This window comes from Merops nubicus, unplaced genomic scaffold (genome assembly GCF_000691845.1).
Source record: "Merops nubicus isolate BGI_N331 unplaced genomic scaffold, ASM69184v1 scaffold3995, whole genome shotgun sequence".
Taxonomy (NCBI): domain Eukaryota; kingdom Metazoa; phylum Chordata; class Aves; order Coraciiformes; family Meropidae; genus Merops; species Merops nubicus.
In genome coordinates this window covers 1-14,120 of record NW_008610081.1, presented here as the reverse complement: position 1 = coordinate 14,120, position 14,120 = coordinate 1, and the positions used below count along the sequence as shown (strand labels likewise).

At 35.8% G+C, this 14,120-nt stretch overlaps 1 protein-coding gene across 1 annotated transcript in view; it reads right to left on the bottom strand.

The window, feature by feature from the left end:
• Positions 1–5,972, bottom strand: part of LOC103773397 (FCH domain only protein 2-like) — a gene marked incomplete at its 3' end in the record, with an annotated part of 73,132 nt that extends 67,160 nt beyond the window's left edge. The window contains 2 exon segments of the mRNA XM_008940763.1: positions 412–486; positions 5,887–5,972. Coding sequence (XP_008939011.1) covers positions 412–486; positions 5,887–5,939 — 128 coding nt within the window.
• Between the last annotated feature and the right edge of the window lie 8,148 nt (positions 5,973–14,120).

Sequence of the window (14,120 nt, the reverse complement as noted above, 5' to 3'; positions counted from 1 at the left end):
GTCTCATTCTTAACATTTCTGAGGAAAACGACTACCCTCCAGAAAGCAGAAATAACAGAAATAAATAAATCTACTGCCACATTTGTAGAACATAAATACTCTCTTCAGAATAAGTACCATAGGTGTAGGAGCATAGAAGAGAAAGTCACATTGTTTATTATGTCTGAAAAGAACTGAACCTTAAATGCACAGGAATGGACACTTCCTCCACATTAGGGCTTTTTTTTCTTGAATAAAGGACCGTACTATCTTTGGTTTTGTCGTAGGCTGCGTGATATTTTGTACGGTTGATGAAGATCCAACAATCATTTTTGAAGGCTGCAAATTTATGCTACCTTCAACACCATCAATATATTCAGAAAAACTTATCCATTGTATTTATTTACTTATCTCTTATGTACGCTTACTCACCCAAGTTGTGTGTAATTGCTCGCCGATTTGGCTAGTTTTGTCATTGACCTTGAATATGCCTCCTCTATTGTAGCCCTGTCAAAGAAAGCCATCAAAAGCATACTTGAAATTTTGAAGATATGTCAAGACATATTTCAAGACTATATGTAGTCTAAAGGTGCAAAAGAGAGCACTTTTTACTTTAGCCAACAACGACCCCTTAAAAACTACACATAAAATCAGTGTAAAATTTGAAAAGAAATTATAAGAAACCTGTGATAGAATGTTGCAGGGAACAGAAAAAAGTAAATCCAAAGGACTCAAGACTTGAAAAAGATGATCCCTTCCTTCCTATATTCTCTGCTGTTCCCTCTGCCTTTAACATTCTTTAGAGGTCAGAAAAGAGTGACATAACAATCACCTACAATTTACAGAGCAACAAAATCCAATAGATTTGTAACACAAAAATTAAATTGAACAAAATGAATTCTCACTGAGCAATCACATTGAATACCTTGGGGTCTTTTCATAGAGGTGTAGAGGCTTTTATGTATTTGAAGTTCTTTGCTTAGTGATACTTGAGTTTGGTAAACAGTAAAATAACATGCAATGAAAAGTACTGTGTACTACCATTTACACTAATTTTTAAAGAAGGTTGTCTCTAATACATTCTGATTTATTTTGGAAAACCTCTTCCCTACATAAAGTTTCATTATGTTTTCCCACACTTAAACCCACAATTTTACTTGTCCTTTGGAGATTCCTTAAAGCCTCTGCTGGGCTATTGCCATGGGCTAGCAGTCACACACAACACATCACAGCAGTGACTCCCTGTAAGCCATTACCCCATGACTCTTCCTCACCCAGATATTACTAAGGTAAGGATACACAGTATTTTAATTTTCCACACCAAATCAGTATTCAATATGTAGTGTCAACTTAGATTTAGAAGCATCCTGGATTTGAGCAAATACTGTAATTGACGTTTCTTAAAAATGCAAAAGCCTGAAGCAATTTCTTTCCTGTCATGTAATACCCTTAATTCAGGGATAAAAGAAAAAAGGGGATGTGAAGAATTCACACCTCTCTCAATTGTACAATGATCACAATCACTTACTGCTGAGGCAGAGGTTTTTATTTCTCATTTACCTCAACACTTGCGAATCAAAAATAGTTTTCTTATGAAAATATGAAACAAAGTAGCAGGAGTCACCTGAAACTGAGGGACCTGTATTTAAACTTCCTGAATTTCCAAAATAACTATCCACTCAGTTGCACAAGGGGGGGAAGGGCATTAAACTGTAAAATGCAGTAACTAGATAACATCTTAAATCTCGCCTACAAACAAGGACAAAGTTATTTACCATAAAAACACCCAATTAACTTTTCTCCTTCCACATACATACATACTTTTGATGATAAGAAAATTTTAAGTTTCCAAGGATTGGAATCTTGCTTATTGCAGAGTAACAAGCACATATGCACAGACAACCAGAAAAGACACTGATGTTTATCTAATTAGCACGATGAACAATATATTTCGATTAATTAACAATACCTTTTATCAAAGCTTTCTAGACCTGGTAGCTCAGTGCCTTTTTTTTCCCCCCTTCTTTTTTAAATGCAAGATTTCTCACCAAAAATCACACCTCTTTCTTTAGAGCACTTATCAGCACACTCACCTGACCAATATCCACAAAGCTGGAGTTCTGCAATTTACTACAGAGTATCAATATGTAACAGTTACAAATACTAACAACCAAAAGAGGCTGCTCCTGACCAGCTAGGCTTCTATATCTACAGTTGTCCTATCAACTCACTTTCACCCTGATGTATGGGTAAAACATTATGAAAGCCCTTGTAAATTAACTTTCACGCATTTAAAAATCTGTCTTGGGATCTGTTAAATGTTTAAAAGTTAAATGGGAATATATGCATTGCCAGCTTCTTCTGAGCAAGGAGATTCTTTTTATGATGCTTACAGGCAAGCGGTGCAGATCTACCAACACTGAGCAGATTGCCTGCCACAAATTCACTCTTTCAGATACCATATTCACAGATAAATCACAAATTCAACTGTCTCGGTTCTTTCAGTACTTGACCATACACAATACTCAAAAATCAAAAAGTGAAAACACTGTTGAAATATGAGCTGGTAATGACTAAGTGAACACAGCCAAGGAGAAAACCTTCTGCTCCTTCTAGGGATATCCAGTTGGAATAACAGATGTAATATAGAAATATTATATTACTACAATTAACACATTTCAAATACTTCTGGTTTTGGTTTTTTATTTTTTAGATGCATTTATTTTGTAATTTTAGAAGGTACTTACACAAGTTTTGAAAGAAAAACCTTAAAAAAAAAATGCTTAAGCTGACTATAACAATAATTAAAAAATTTCCCACATTCTATACAATTATTCTTTTTCATTACTATTTCTAAGGCTGGAGAAAAGGGAACCATAGACTGTGCATTGATTTTGCTGCACACATCCAAAACACTCTCCTGCAGCACAAGTAACAGAGACTGGCTTCATACAGACATGTGTCCTTTGTGCCCTAATGTCCTTTCTGCCTGATGCTCTCTGTACATCCAGATACACTCAACCATTTTTCATTTCTCTCTGACATCACTCCACAAAAAATTCAGATTCTCTGGCTGTTCTGCAGACTCCAGCAATCCTGACTGACCAGGTGACTACTGTGAAACAGTACAAAAAGTTACGTACCCTAGCTTTTTTGAAAGTATTATCATCAACTCAAATCTGTCTCCTCTACCTAGCCAGCAGTTTTTGATTTTCATTCTCTTATGTCTCCCCTTCTGTAAAAAAAATTAATTAAAAAATAAGAGGGCCAGTATATTCAAAAGGAATAAAACATGTGAAGAAAGTTCAAATGTATGTAAATTTAGTTTTCATAGGGAACAGTTCTGAAAATCAGCTACATAAAAGAGCATAAAATCACTAGATCTAGGAGGCTCCTAATAATTTTTTTTTCATCCACTTACATATTTGTAGCAGAAAATAGAACTGCAAAACAGTATTCAGGCTATACTCCTTGGACGAAGGAGGGGAACAGATAATTGTGTGCAACATCCCTTAATCTCTTTGCAGTAAACAAGGATGTGAAATAGAACATGGTCAAGACAATTGGTCCGTGCTAAAATGGTGAAGTACTGCCTAATCCAGTTCCTTCTCAGACCAAGAATTTGACCCATGTGAAAAAAAGTGTGCTACTGAACCATATTTACTTCTTAGTAAATTGACTGACATCCCACAGTAATTTCACAATGGTAACTAAGGGCTTCACTGCCTAAATACAGATACTTGTAAACATTTTTGCTAAGCTGAGGACACCAAATATTTAAAGTCCACCTATTTCTTTGAAAATACAAATTATATGCCACAAACTACCACTAGCTTGGACTGAGATTGATGAGTGATGCAACCCTTGCTGGAGACAATTACTTATTTGGCATTCAACTGCCTGTTATTTTTTTTAAATGGCAGCCTTCCATACTGAAATGCATCAGTAAAATAGGGCTGAAGAAAACACAATGGAACAGAGAAGACACCAAGTTTAATATCCTAATGGGAGAAGGTCACTGGAAAGGACTGAACTTATTGCTGCTGGTCTGCATCATTGACAGATGTTTCCCAATCCCATGGCAAGTTGCTCTTAAGGAACTATACTGAAGCATTGTCAAATACATTAAAATGTAGCACTAAGATACCAGTGAACCTCAGCGTGTTAACGAGAACTGAATTTTTTCACATATTTTACTAAAAACACTGTAAGATGGCTACACGTCTCTTTGGCACATCCTGGTCCATGCATAATAACATAAAATATGTGTCTTGATCTCTCACTGAGGATAAAGTGCTCAAGTGGATCCTCATATATTCCTACATGGTCATTAATCTTTAGTCTTAAATGTTATTTAAACTTGTTTTAATGGGAATTGTCTCCTTAACAAATCACTAGAATTATTTAGCAGAAACTTCAGCTGAAAGATCTTTAATATGTGGAGAAAAGTCCAACTATTTTCTCATTTAAAATTTGTTTTGGAGGAGCTTACAGAGGGGGGAAAAAAACTAAACTGCCACATTATTTTTGCTAGTAATTTTTTGTATAATAAATTGTCAAGTTTTATTTATGTCACTGTTATAAAGCAAAGAATTCAATCCAGACAGAGCATCAAGTTATTTTTGCCCATTTACATAAGACCTTTCACCTTATCCTCAGTGTGGATAAAATGTATCACGCCCATGGAACACAACATAAAGGAGATAAGAAACAGAGTGAACCAGCTTCTGATCTAAATATGGAGGTAAACCAAATTGCAACAGAGGTAAAACTAATAAAATCAAATATGTACAGGTGATGGAATATGCCCAGTTCTCTGGAATCAGCGATTTGTGAAACACAAGATTGCTGGGGTTGTGCTGTTCTTCCAACAGGAGACTGTCCAATCACACGTGAACTCTAGAACTCATCTGTTCCTACTTAGCAGAAATATTTTTGTCATTTTCTCCAATTCATTTTGAAACTATGCAAATGCCAGTGCAATTGAGTACCTTGCAGTTCATGGCGGTTACATTTTGTGGAAATTTAAAAGAAATTCTTTGTTGAGTTCTACTGGAGGCTGAAACTGCAGTTTTGATGAAAAATTCCAGAAGACAAAAGCTTTTTTTAGACAGCTTTTACCACAAGAAAGCTTGAGTGAAACAGGTCTTCCTCAAACAGTCCCCTTTAAGTTTTTTCCATGCATCATCTGGTGACAGTAACTGAATTAGGATAAAATTCTGAAGCGGACATACAATTAATTTTGACCAGAATGGAAGTTGTTACGTTCAACATAGCAGCAGTTTTCTTTCACAAAGAACAGAAAAATGGCTCTAGGTCATCTGTTTTTAAAGTTGTCACATCTGCAGATTTCAGTTCTTTCCTTTCCATTCCACAGAGAAGAATCTGCATTATTTTCTGCGTAATATTTTCTTTTCCCTAGATATCACTCACTTTTCTTTAACAGAACTAGTTAATCAACATTTTAATCTGAAAGTATATTTTAAGATGATACTAGCAGCTGTTAATATACTAATTCTACATCTATGCAGAAGAATTTCAAAAACATCACTATACTGATAACTTTTGCTACTTTAAGTTTTTGCTATTCTTCCAAACACGATGAAAAATTGCAATTAATTTAAATAAACTGCTGGACATTCAAAGTGACACTTCTTGACTTTTTACTTCTGTTTTTTAATTCAAGCCTGAAAAATTAGACGCCTGTGATTAATTGATGCTTAAGAGTTACTATTCAGTTCTAAGTGAGTGGAATAAATCTAGATATTCTTGTAGGATATAAGAGATATTTTAAAAGGTTTGTTGATTTTCACGTTTTGCATGTTACTGTTAAACATAATGATAATCTTAAATAAAAAATGCGAACAGTATGTTAAAGAGCCAGGATTACCTAGGATGAATACTTACCTTTCTCTTAGAAAGTCTGCTAAGTCTTTTGTTGACAAATGTCCATGCTTCATGTTGTGATAGAGGACGTCAAAGCCATTGTTCCTCTCCCCCTAAAGATTAGTAACAACACAGCAGAACTATGAAACACAACATGCTAAAGCAATTACAGAACAAAGTATGACCTATGCTTTTTAATAACTGTTCCATGAAGTGAGCAATTTCTAGTGCTTCAGCTTTTATCGGTTGCTGTCAGTTCCCTTCAAACCCCTATATTTAGAACAAACTACTACTACCCTTCTAATGACAACTCTTGTATTACATATTTCTTGGCTATAATCAAAGTAATTTATTTTCTAGATCCCTACAGGACTGCATTTTTTCACTTCCCATCTTATTAAACACATACTTAATACTGTACTCTCTCTTCATTCTCTCATATCTTTCATTATTTTCCATAAACTAAATTTCATGCTTTGGGATCACTGGATATTCTGCTTCCTCAATTCTTCGTAACTCATGCACCTTCCACTGCATTTTGTAAAACTGGTTAAAAAAATCACTAATCTTTTCCTTCTCACTGGTAGCTTCCCTTTGACTATTCTTAAGTTCAGTCATTAAACTTAAAAGTGTTTTCCAGTGAGTAAGGCATACCTCACCATTAAAACTGAGACACTGCCCTGAACACTGATTAATAAACTCAGTTAGCTTATCACCTCTGGTGCTATGACCAACTTCCACCAGACAGGAGAAACCAACACACTGATCAAAACATACTTCTGAACTTTTAAAAATGGGAGCTTTTATGGGGACTTCTTTATATTCATATATAGAATATATATGAATATAAAGATTCATATTCATATGGGAGCTTCATAAATTTCCTGCCGATTCAGAAATACAGGAAGGGTAGCATAGCCATGACCCAGCCTTTGGCTGCAGCCTTCCTGATTGCTGATAACCTGTTCTGAAATGTGACTTTGCAAACCTTTAAAGAATGGAATGAGCCAGAACAACAAAATCCCATCATCATCTTATTCCCTAACTGTAATTGAAGGTTACTGCAAAGGCACTAATTTTTCCACCTAAATGAAGCTTTCCAGTCAATCCTATTATTGTTCCTGACTTCACACTGAATAGCATAAAGCACAACAGAGAAACAGAACAGATAATTTCCGCGACTAAAAAAAGTCCCCTGAAAGCCACTTTTTTTATACATTATCAATAGTTAACAGAGGCTAAGGGGCTATGCAAAAAATATATTAAGGCAGCAAGCAAAGCAGCAAGTCCAGAGCAGGCTGCCAGATTTGAAAGCCTACGTGGTTTAAGCTTGGCAGAATTAAAAGACATATTTTCACTTGTGAATATAATGTCAAGTGTAGCCTGCCTTACAAGTAACAGGCTCTTACTTACAAACAAACCCACCTATACATCAAAACTGTTCAGTAATTTATATGATCAAGAGTTCTGATGATTAACTGGATGACAGTTCTATAAATTACCTTCCACTCATGTTTGGACACATAGGTGTACCTATGTCAAATTAAGTATGGTATCTCAGTACAGGGAGCGGACACATTTCTGCTTATGAAGCTATATAGCCTATCCACAACTCTTTCATTCAGTAGTCAGGCTTATGAATAGTAGCTCAAATAATTCATACAACACACATCTGAGTTAAGGTTCTGTATGTGGGATGAAGATGGAGATAAATGCTGTGGCTACGAGGAAAAGCAGCCCACTTTACAAAATCCACGTGTGTATCCTGTTATATGCACATATACCATCAATACTGTTTGTTTGTGTTTTGGCTGTTTTTCCTTAACATTGTCCCTCGCCACACACATTGTATAAAATTCTGTACATGGAAATTGTGTGTCTAGTCAATTTTTCTTCATGAAGAGTTTTTACCTGCTCCTTCCTGGTGGCAACAGTAATAGCTGAGATCACCAAAAGCCCAGTACCAGGTTATTTAAAAATAAATAAATGAAGCTCATAGCAGGAGGAATTGATGAGACCTTCTCCTCCCATTCAGAAGCAATTACTAGCCACTGCTACAACAGACAGTGAAGTCAGATGCAGATTTTTCTAGAAGTTGCATCTTGGAGAAAGAGGAACCTCTGTTGCCACATATAACATCAGGTCCTACGCAACAGACTTCCAGATCAGTTTGAAAGATAATTTCTGAATGTCATTTTGCAGGTGGAACACCATTTGTTGAGGATGATCCTGTCATTACTCAACAGAAAACAACAGTAAAACTGTTTAAGAATGCAAAATCAAGCAGTCCCTTTTAACTTTGAAGTTCATCGGCAGTTTTCTGCTTCCCCAGAGCTAACAAAACTCTCCCTTGAGAAGCTGGTGTTCTTGTTAAGGTTTTCCCATTTTACACTGCTGTAAGAGAGCTCTTTTGTGTATAAAGTGTAGATGTCCCCTGACAGCAAGCCCTAGGAGGAAGCAAGATTTCAAATACAAGTAAACACTTCACTTAAGTAAGCCTACAGTGAGCCATTACTGACTGACTTTACATACAAAACAAATTAAGTCACGGATAGCAAGGACAGACAGTCCTTCCATTTCCCTTCATCAAGAGCTAACTGCAATGATTTTCTCATGGAAATGAAAGTAACCCTGTCAGCAAGTGTGAAGTTAGAATTCAGCATTTCCATGACTTGTGCATAACAGGAAACAGATTACAGGAACTCTGTGTTACCAAACTACTTAACAGACTTAAAAAAAAAAATTTAAAAAATAAAATAAATAAATAAAATAAAATAAATTGAGAATAAGTTCATTACTTGTAAAGATGATTCTGGGTTTAAAATCTACATTTGGTGAAGTAGCCAGAAATTCCAGGGCAATCTGCAGCAGTATTTGTTTCCTGTGTTTTTAATCAAATTGTATGAATGCAAGCTCTGTCTACACTGGACTAAAACTGTTCAAAATTAACGTCTCCTAGTGTAAAATATTAATAATGACTATCATACCACTGTCTTTTTACCCAGTATAAACAAATGTTTTTCAATTACTAAGGTGATTGTAAAGTTCTGATGACTGGTCAGATTAGTACTACTTCTTTAGCTAGTGTGAGAGGCAAGGAAAGAACAGCTACAAATACTGTTTTCACAGCAATATTAAGTATATGAGACAAATAGAAGGCACATGCAATTATTAAACACATTTTGATTTTGGACAAACTTGTAAAGCCTGGTAAGAGAACTTCAGACAAAGTTTAACTTTTTCTAACTCAGTTAGCAAGTAAATGTTTGACAGTAAGTGAATTACTGTCATTTCAAACTGTGCTTTTAGAACATGCACTAGCTATGGTTAAGCATGCATGATCATTACTTCAGCCTTTAAACATGACCACATCACTAAATTACAGAAAAGAAATGGAATAGACTGAGAAAAATGTACTTTTGATTATAAATTAAGCCATAACCTCTCTAACCCTCTTTTTAAAATAGCCTTCCAAACTCACAACTTATTCTCTAGGAAACAGCCAGACTAATACTCAAACTGCACCATTTGGAAGTGGTACTCCAATTTGATTATAGGGTTTCTTTTTAACAGTTCAAAAAGTTCAGGTCCCTAATTTGCTTCAGATCATCATAAAAAGAAAAGTGGACCATCTCCATATGAAGTTTCCAAATCCTAGTTAAAATCCTTCGGCAAACATGATATATCAATGAAATATGACCAACATCCCCCACCTTGTTAGATAAATGCTAGATAAGAAAATCCCAGAGGGGAAAAAAAACACAAACCAAACAAAACAAAAACCCACAAAAAACAATATGTGAAATAGAATTGTTTCAGTTTTGGAAGCTAGAGTAGAAGAATGTGTATCCTTTGCCTCTTGTTTTGGTCAGGTCCAGAAAAATCAATGGCATCAAAATCTTTTTGGTAAAAAAAAAAAAAAAAAAAAAAAAAAATCAAGAAAATTCCAGAGTTGCATCAATATGCCAAGAAATAACTATAGATAATCCATTAATTGGGGGTGGGGGAGCAAAAGTCCCTCACATAGGTGAAATTCAGTATTTGCTGAAACCAGACACAACTGTTCATCAACTACATGACTTGGTTTATGCAGCTTAAAAGATACCCTATTTTAACAAATAATGTAGAAATTTTAGTGCCACAGAACAATAGAGACTGAGTGTTCATTCCTGCAATTCTAAAATTAAAGTTCCAAGTATTAACACAAACCAATCTCTTCTTTACCTGCAAACTTAGAAAGATATACACTGTTCATCACTGTTTGTCTATCTGCACTATTAATTTCTTTTCAATCACTCATAAAGGAGTAATTTTTAAAATAAATACATCAATAGAGATTCTTTCAGCTCCAAGGATATGTGAACTCATTTTAGATGCTCTGAAAAACATTGCTGTAATTCTCTTTAAACAGTTAGTCCTTGTTGCAGTTTCAAATAAGAAAACACGTGTTTCATCCTTTCCACCCAGGCAATTAACTTATGGGCCCTCTCTCCATGAACATACTCCTGTGGTTAATATTATGGTGTTACATTTTTGAAAGCCAGCTATCAATAAATTTCCATTTCTGAGAGTCAGAAAGAGCAACAGAAAACTGATGGCACTGAAACAGGGAAAAAAGCAGTCACCTTATGTTTACATAAGCAACAGATCTTCTTCAGTTCTGAAAGTTTTTGGGAAGTCTGAGCACAAAAGCTACCTGGCAATTTCAATTTCCTTCTTCCAGCTTCAATAAATTAATATCAGCTCCATAAAAGCTCTGCGCATATAAGGAAGGACAGGTATTTTCCTTTGTATCTTGATAATTGAACATATTTTTGGACAAAAATATGGAAATTTGCCAACTCATGCTAGTTGCACACGCATGGAGGGAGGAGACTACGCAAATATTGCACAACAGCTCTCCTGAAACTGAGCGCCAAACTGCATGCCAAGAACTGTGCGAACATATGAATGGAACTCCAGATGGAAGCGTGACAAGTTGTCAAGTCTCAGTGTTACTCATATCGCACGTGGAAGACAATAATACCTCTCACACTCACTAGACCAAGCCTCCTCTGGAAGCTAAGATTATTGACCCTGGATTAACCACCAGCCCTTAACGTGTTGCAAAAGCTCTTGAAAGGAGAGGAATCCTCCTCACAGCTATTCTAAAAAGCTATAGGTAATAGGACCAACTGATAAAAGGAAGCTGTCAAAAACAATTCAAACACAAATTTTTATGTCTTAGAACTTCCAGAGTTGCCAGTCAAGCATAGCATTACACAGAGACCAGTTCTAGCTACATGTAGAATCACTTGATTCCAACACTTAAATCAAGTTAATTTAAAACAATTACTAGATAAACACTGACTGGATTAGAAGTGGCTTATTTTCGTTGACTTGACTATTTTAATAGACTTACAATTAACAAAAGCATCACCTGTACCAGTCAGCTTAAGTACAATGTCAAAGCTTATGCAACACTTCCTAAGGAGTATTAAGAAATCAGTCAGTGAATGGGAATGAATGCTGCTTATTCTCCTGTACCAGTAGGAGTGTAGTCAAAGTGACAAAATGCAGTTATGTATAATGGAAATAACTTATGAAAGTGTTCCTTTTAAATTACATCACTGTTTTGATGTAGCACACACATAGCAGCAAGCACCCAATCTTTTATGACAACATCCTAATTAGGAGCTGGGAATGTCTGGCCACATGACTTGGATGCCTAAAACTCAGTCATAAGAATCAAAGCCATTTATAGCCTGTACTACTAGTTCATAACTTTTGATACCACAAAAAAGTAACTGTCACCTACTCACTTTGAAAACTGCTGCTCTAAATTTATGCTTTCTGTTAGCGGACTCCTACATTTTTCAAGCAACAGTAAACTTTTTCAAATGACAGTACAGGTCTCCATGCTTCCATGTTACACATCCTGAAAATAGTCTTGTTTTATCTGCCAGTGACCTCTTAGAAGCAGTCAACAGATGGCAGGCCCATAAAACATCTATTTTTCTTACATTCTCTAATAAAAAAGAAAAAAAAAACAAAACAACAACAGCTATTCAAATGTTTTTAAAAGCAGTACAAGATGCAAATCTCATTATAAGTTCAAGATTATTACAATAAAGAAGTTAAGATTTGTTTTGTTTACATGACCACTTTCAGGAACTTCTTCAAAAGGCAGCCTCAAAACTGCGTAAGAAACTGACACATATTCACATACATGTCACTCCTCTTTGCTGAGGAAATCAGCTAAGTTCCTCAAGCTTCTGGTATCTTTTCCTATCAGTTACAGCAAATTACCAAACCAGGAGAAAGCATCCTATGGCTCAAGATGCAGACTTCCATTTCCAATGCAGAACTTCAGCTGAAAACTGATGATAGCATGTGCATCAAATAAATATTAAATGTATTTTGGAGTAATTTTCATGTCAATGCTTTGCAAAGTGTAATTACCCCTTTCCACAGGTGACAAAAGCATTTTGCCTGGTGTTACCTACAAGGGCAAGGCAAAATCAAGAAAGAGAAGACAATTCTTCCTAAGTTCTGCACAATACCACCTTTCCTTCTCCTTACTGACTTTTATTTTTAGTCATTATTCATCCAATGCATTTTAAAAGCAATCTTCTAATTTCCATTTTAACTTCCTCACCAGATTTCAAAGCATATATAGACTGTATCCCAAGTCTTCCAAAGTACAGCAGTAACAACTCTGAACAAAAACCAGTTCTGAAAAGTTAATAGAAATGGAGAAGCCTAACGATTCAAACTGAACAAATGTATAACTTATGCTTGGTTCTGAGGATACACAGAAACTCAACACTTTCTGACTTTAAAAACCTGACATATTTAGACACTATATTTAATCTTGAAATATATTTACCCACAACAGCAAAATTACTTTTTATTTTACTTCTACACAAAATAAAACCCTGTCCATGGTATTACAAGGGTTTCTCGGTCAAGTTCTGCAAGTTTAAAACCCTGTCCAATGTCTCTGTCATCAACGGAAGACAGGCATAAAGAATACACTTGTCGTCCTACATTGTGTTATTTTTGGAGGTAAGAGAAAAACCTGCACCAACAGAAGAAACCTGGTGCTCATTGCTGACCCACTCCAGGAGTTTTGCCAACAGAGCTTAAAGGAGAAACTGTGTAGAGCAGAAAAAAAAGAATGAAGTTGGGGTAGGTGTCTAGTACCTCATATTTGCTGGAAGCATTTTGAAGACTATCAGGAACATAGAATGTATGGGAATGGAATGGCCCACTGCCTTCCCCGAGTTAATGAAATTATTGACTTCCTAACAAATTAAAATGCAACTGATCAGACAAACAGTTCAAAGAACACACTAGAGTACGTACATACATGCATATTTGACATAGTTAAATAGAAAGGTTTTAGTCTAGACATCTGAATAAAAAAATATCTATTTTACTTTAATCTTATGAAGAGATAGTAACATTTCCAATGCAAATGTGACACTTGTATTAATTTAAATCTTAATATTATGAAAGATTAAATACTGCCATAGATTCGTTTAATACTGATCTCCCACAGTGAGGCTTCAAATCAAGCAGTTCTGTATGCCAAGAGAGCTAATCTAACATCTCGTTTCATTAAATGTTAATATTTTATTGAAAGCAAAACTTAAAGAGTCAAAATTAAACACAGTGCTGCAAACAAAACATGAAACCTGGTTTGAGGTAGGCATTATATGCAAGAACGGCATATTGTATTTGTGAAATTAGTTTTCCCTAAGCATTAAGGATAACTGTTGCTTATGCGGAAAAAGAAGACATCTAGAAGGTATTTTCTGGGGTTTTATTTTTTTCAATTTCGGTGTCAAGAGTTAACCTTTTTAATCCTTTCCCTCTCTCAGTTAGCAGAGATGCATATTAAATATTAAGCACGCGAAGTAGTAACATTGTAAACAGCCCGACAATTACAAGAACACTAATGTTTCAGACCGGTCACAGCGAAAACAAGTTTCAACGCCGCGCGAGGCGCAATGGTAATTAAATTCTGCGTTTTCGGTGTTTTTCTCCCTGTGTAACCGGGCACTTAAAAACACGCACATCGACGCAGAGACGACGAAAAGCTGCGTTTCTACGCCAGCGTGGGAAGCCTGCTGTTTCGGAGCTGGCTGCTGCACCTCCTGACACGCAGGCGGAGCGGGGTTACCGGCACAAAAGCGGCGAGCTCCGAGGCGCGGCTTCGCGTTTGCGTGACACAACTGCTAAGTTGTTAGAGCCCAGAACCGCCGCGTTGT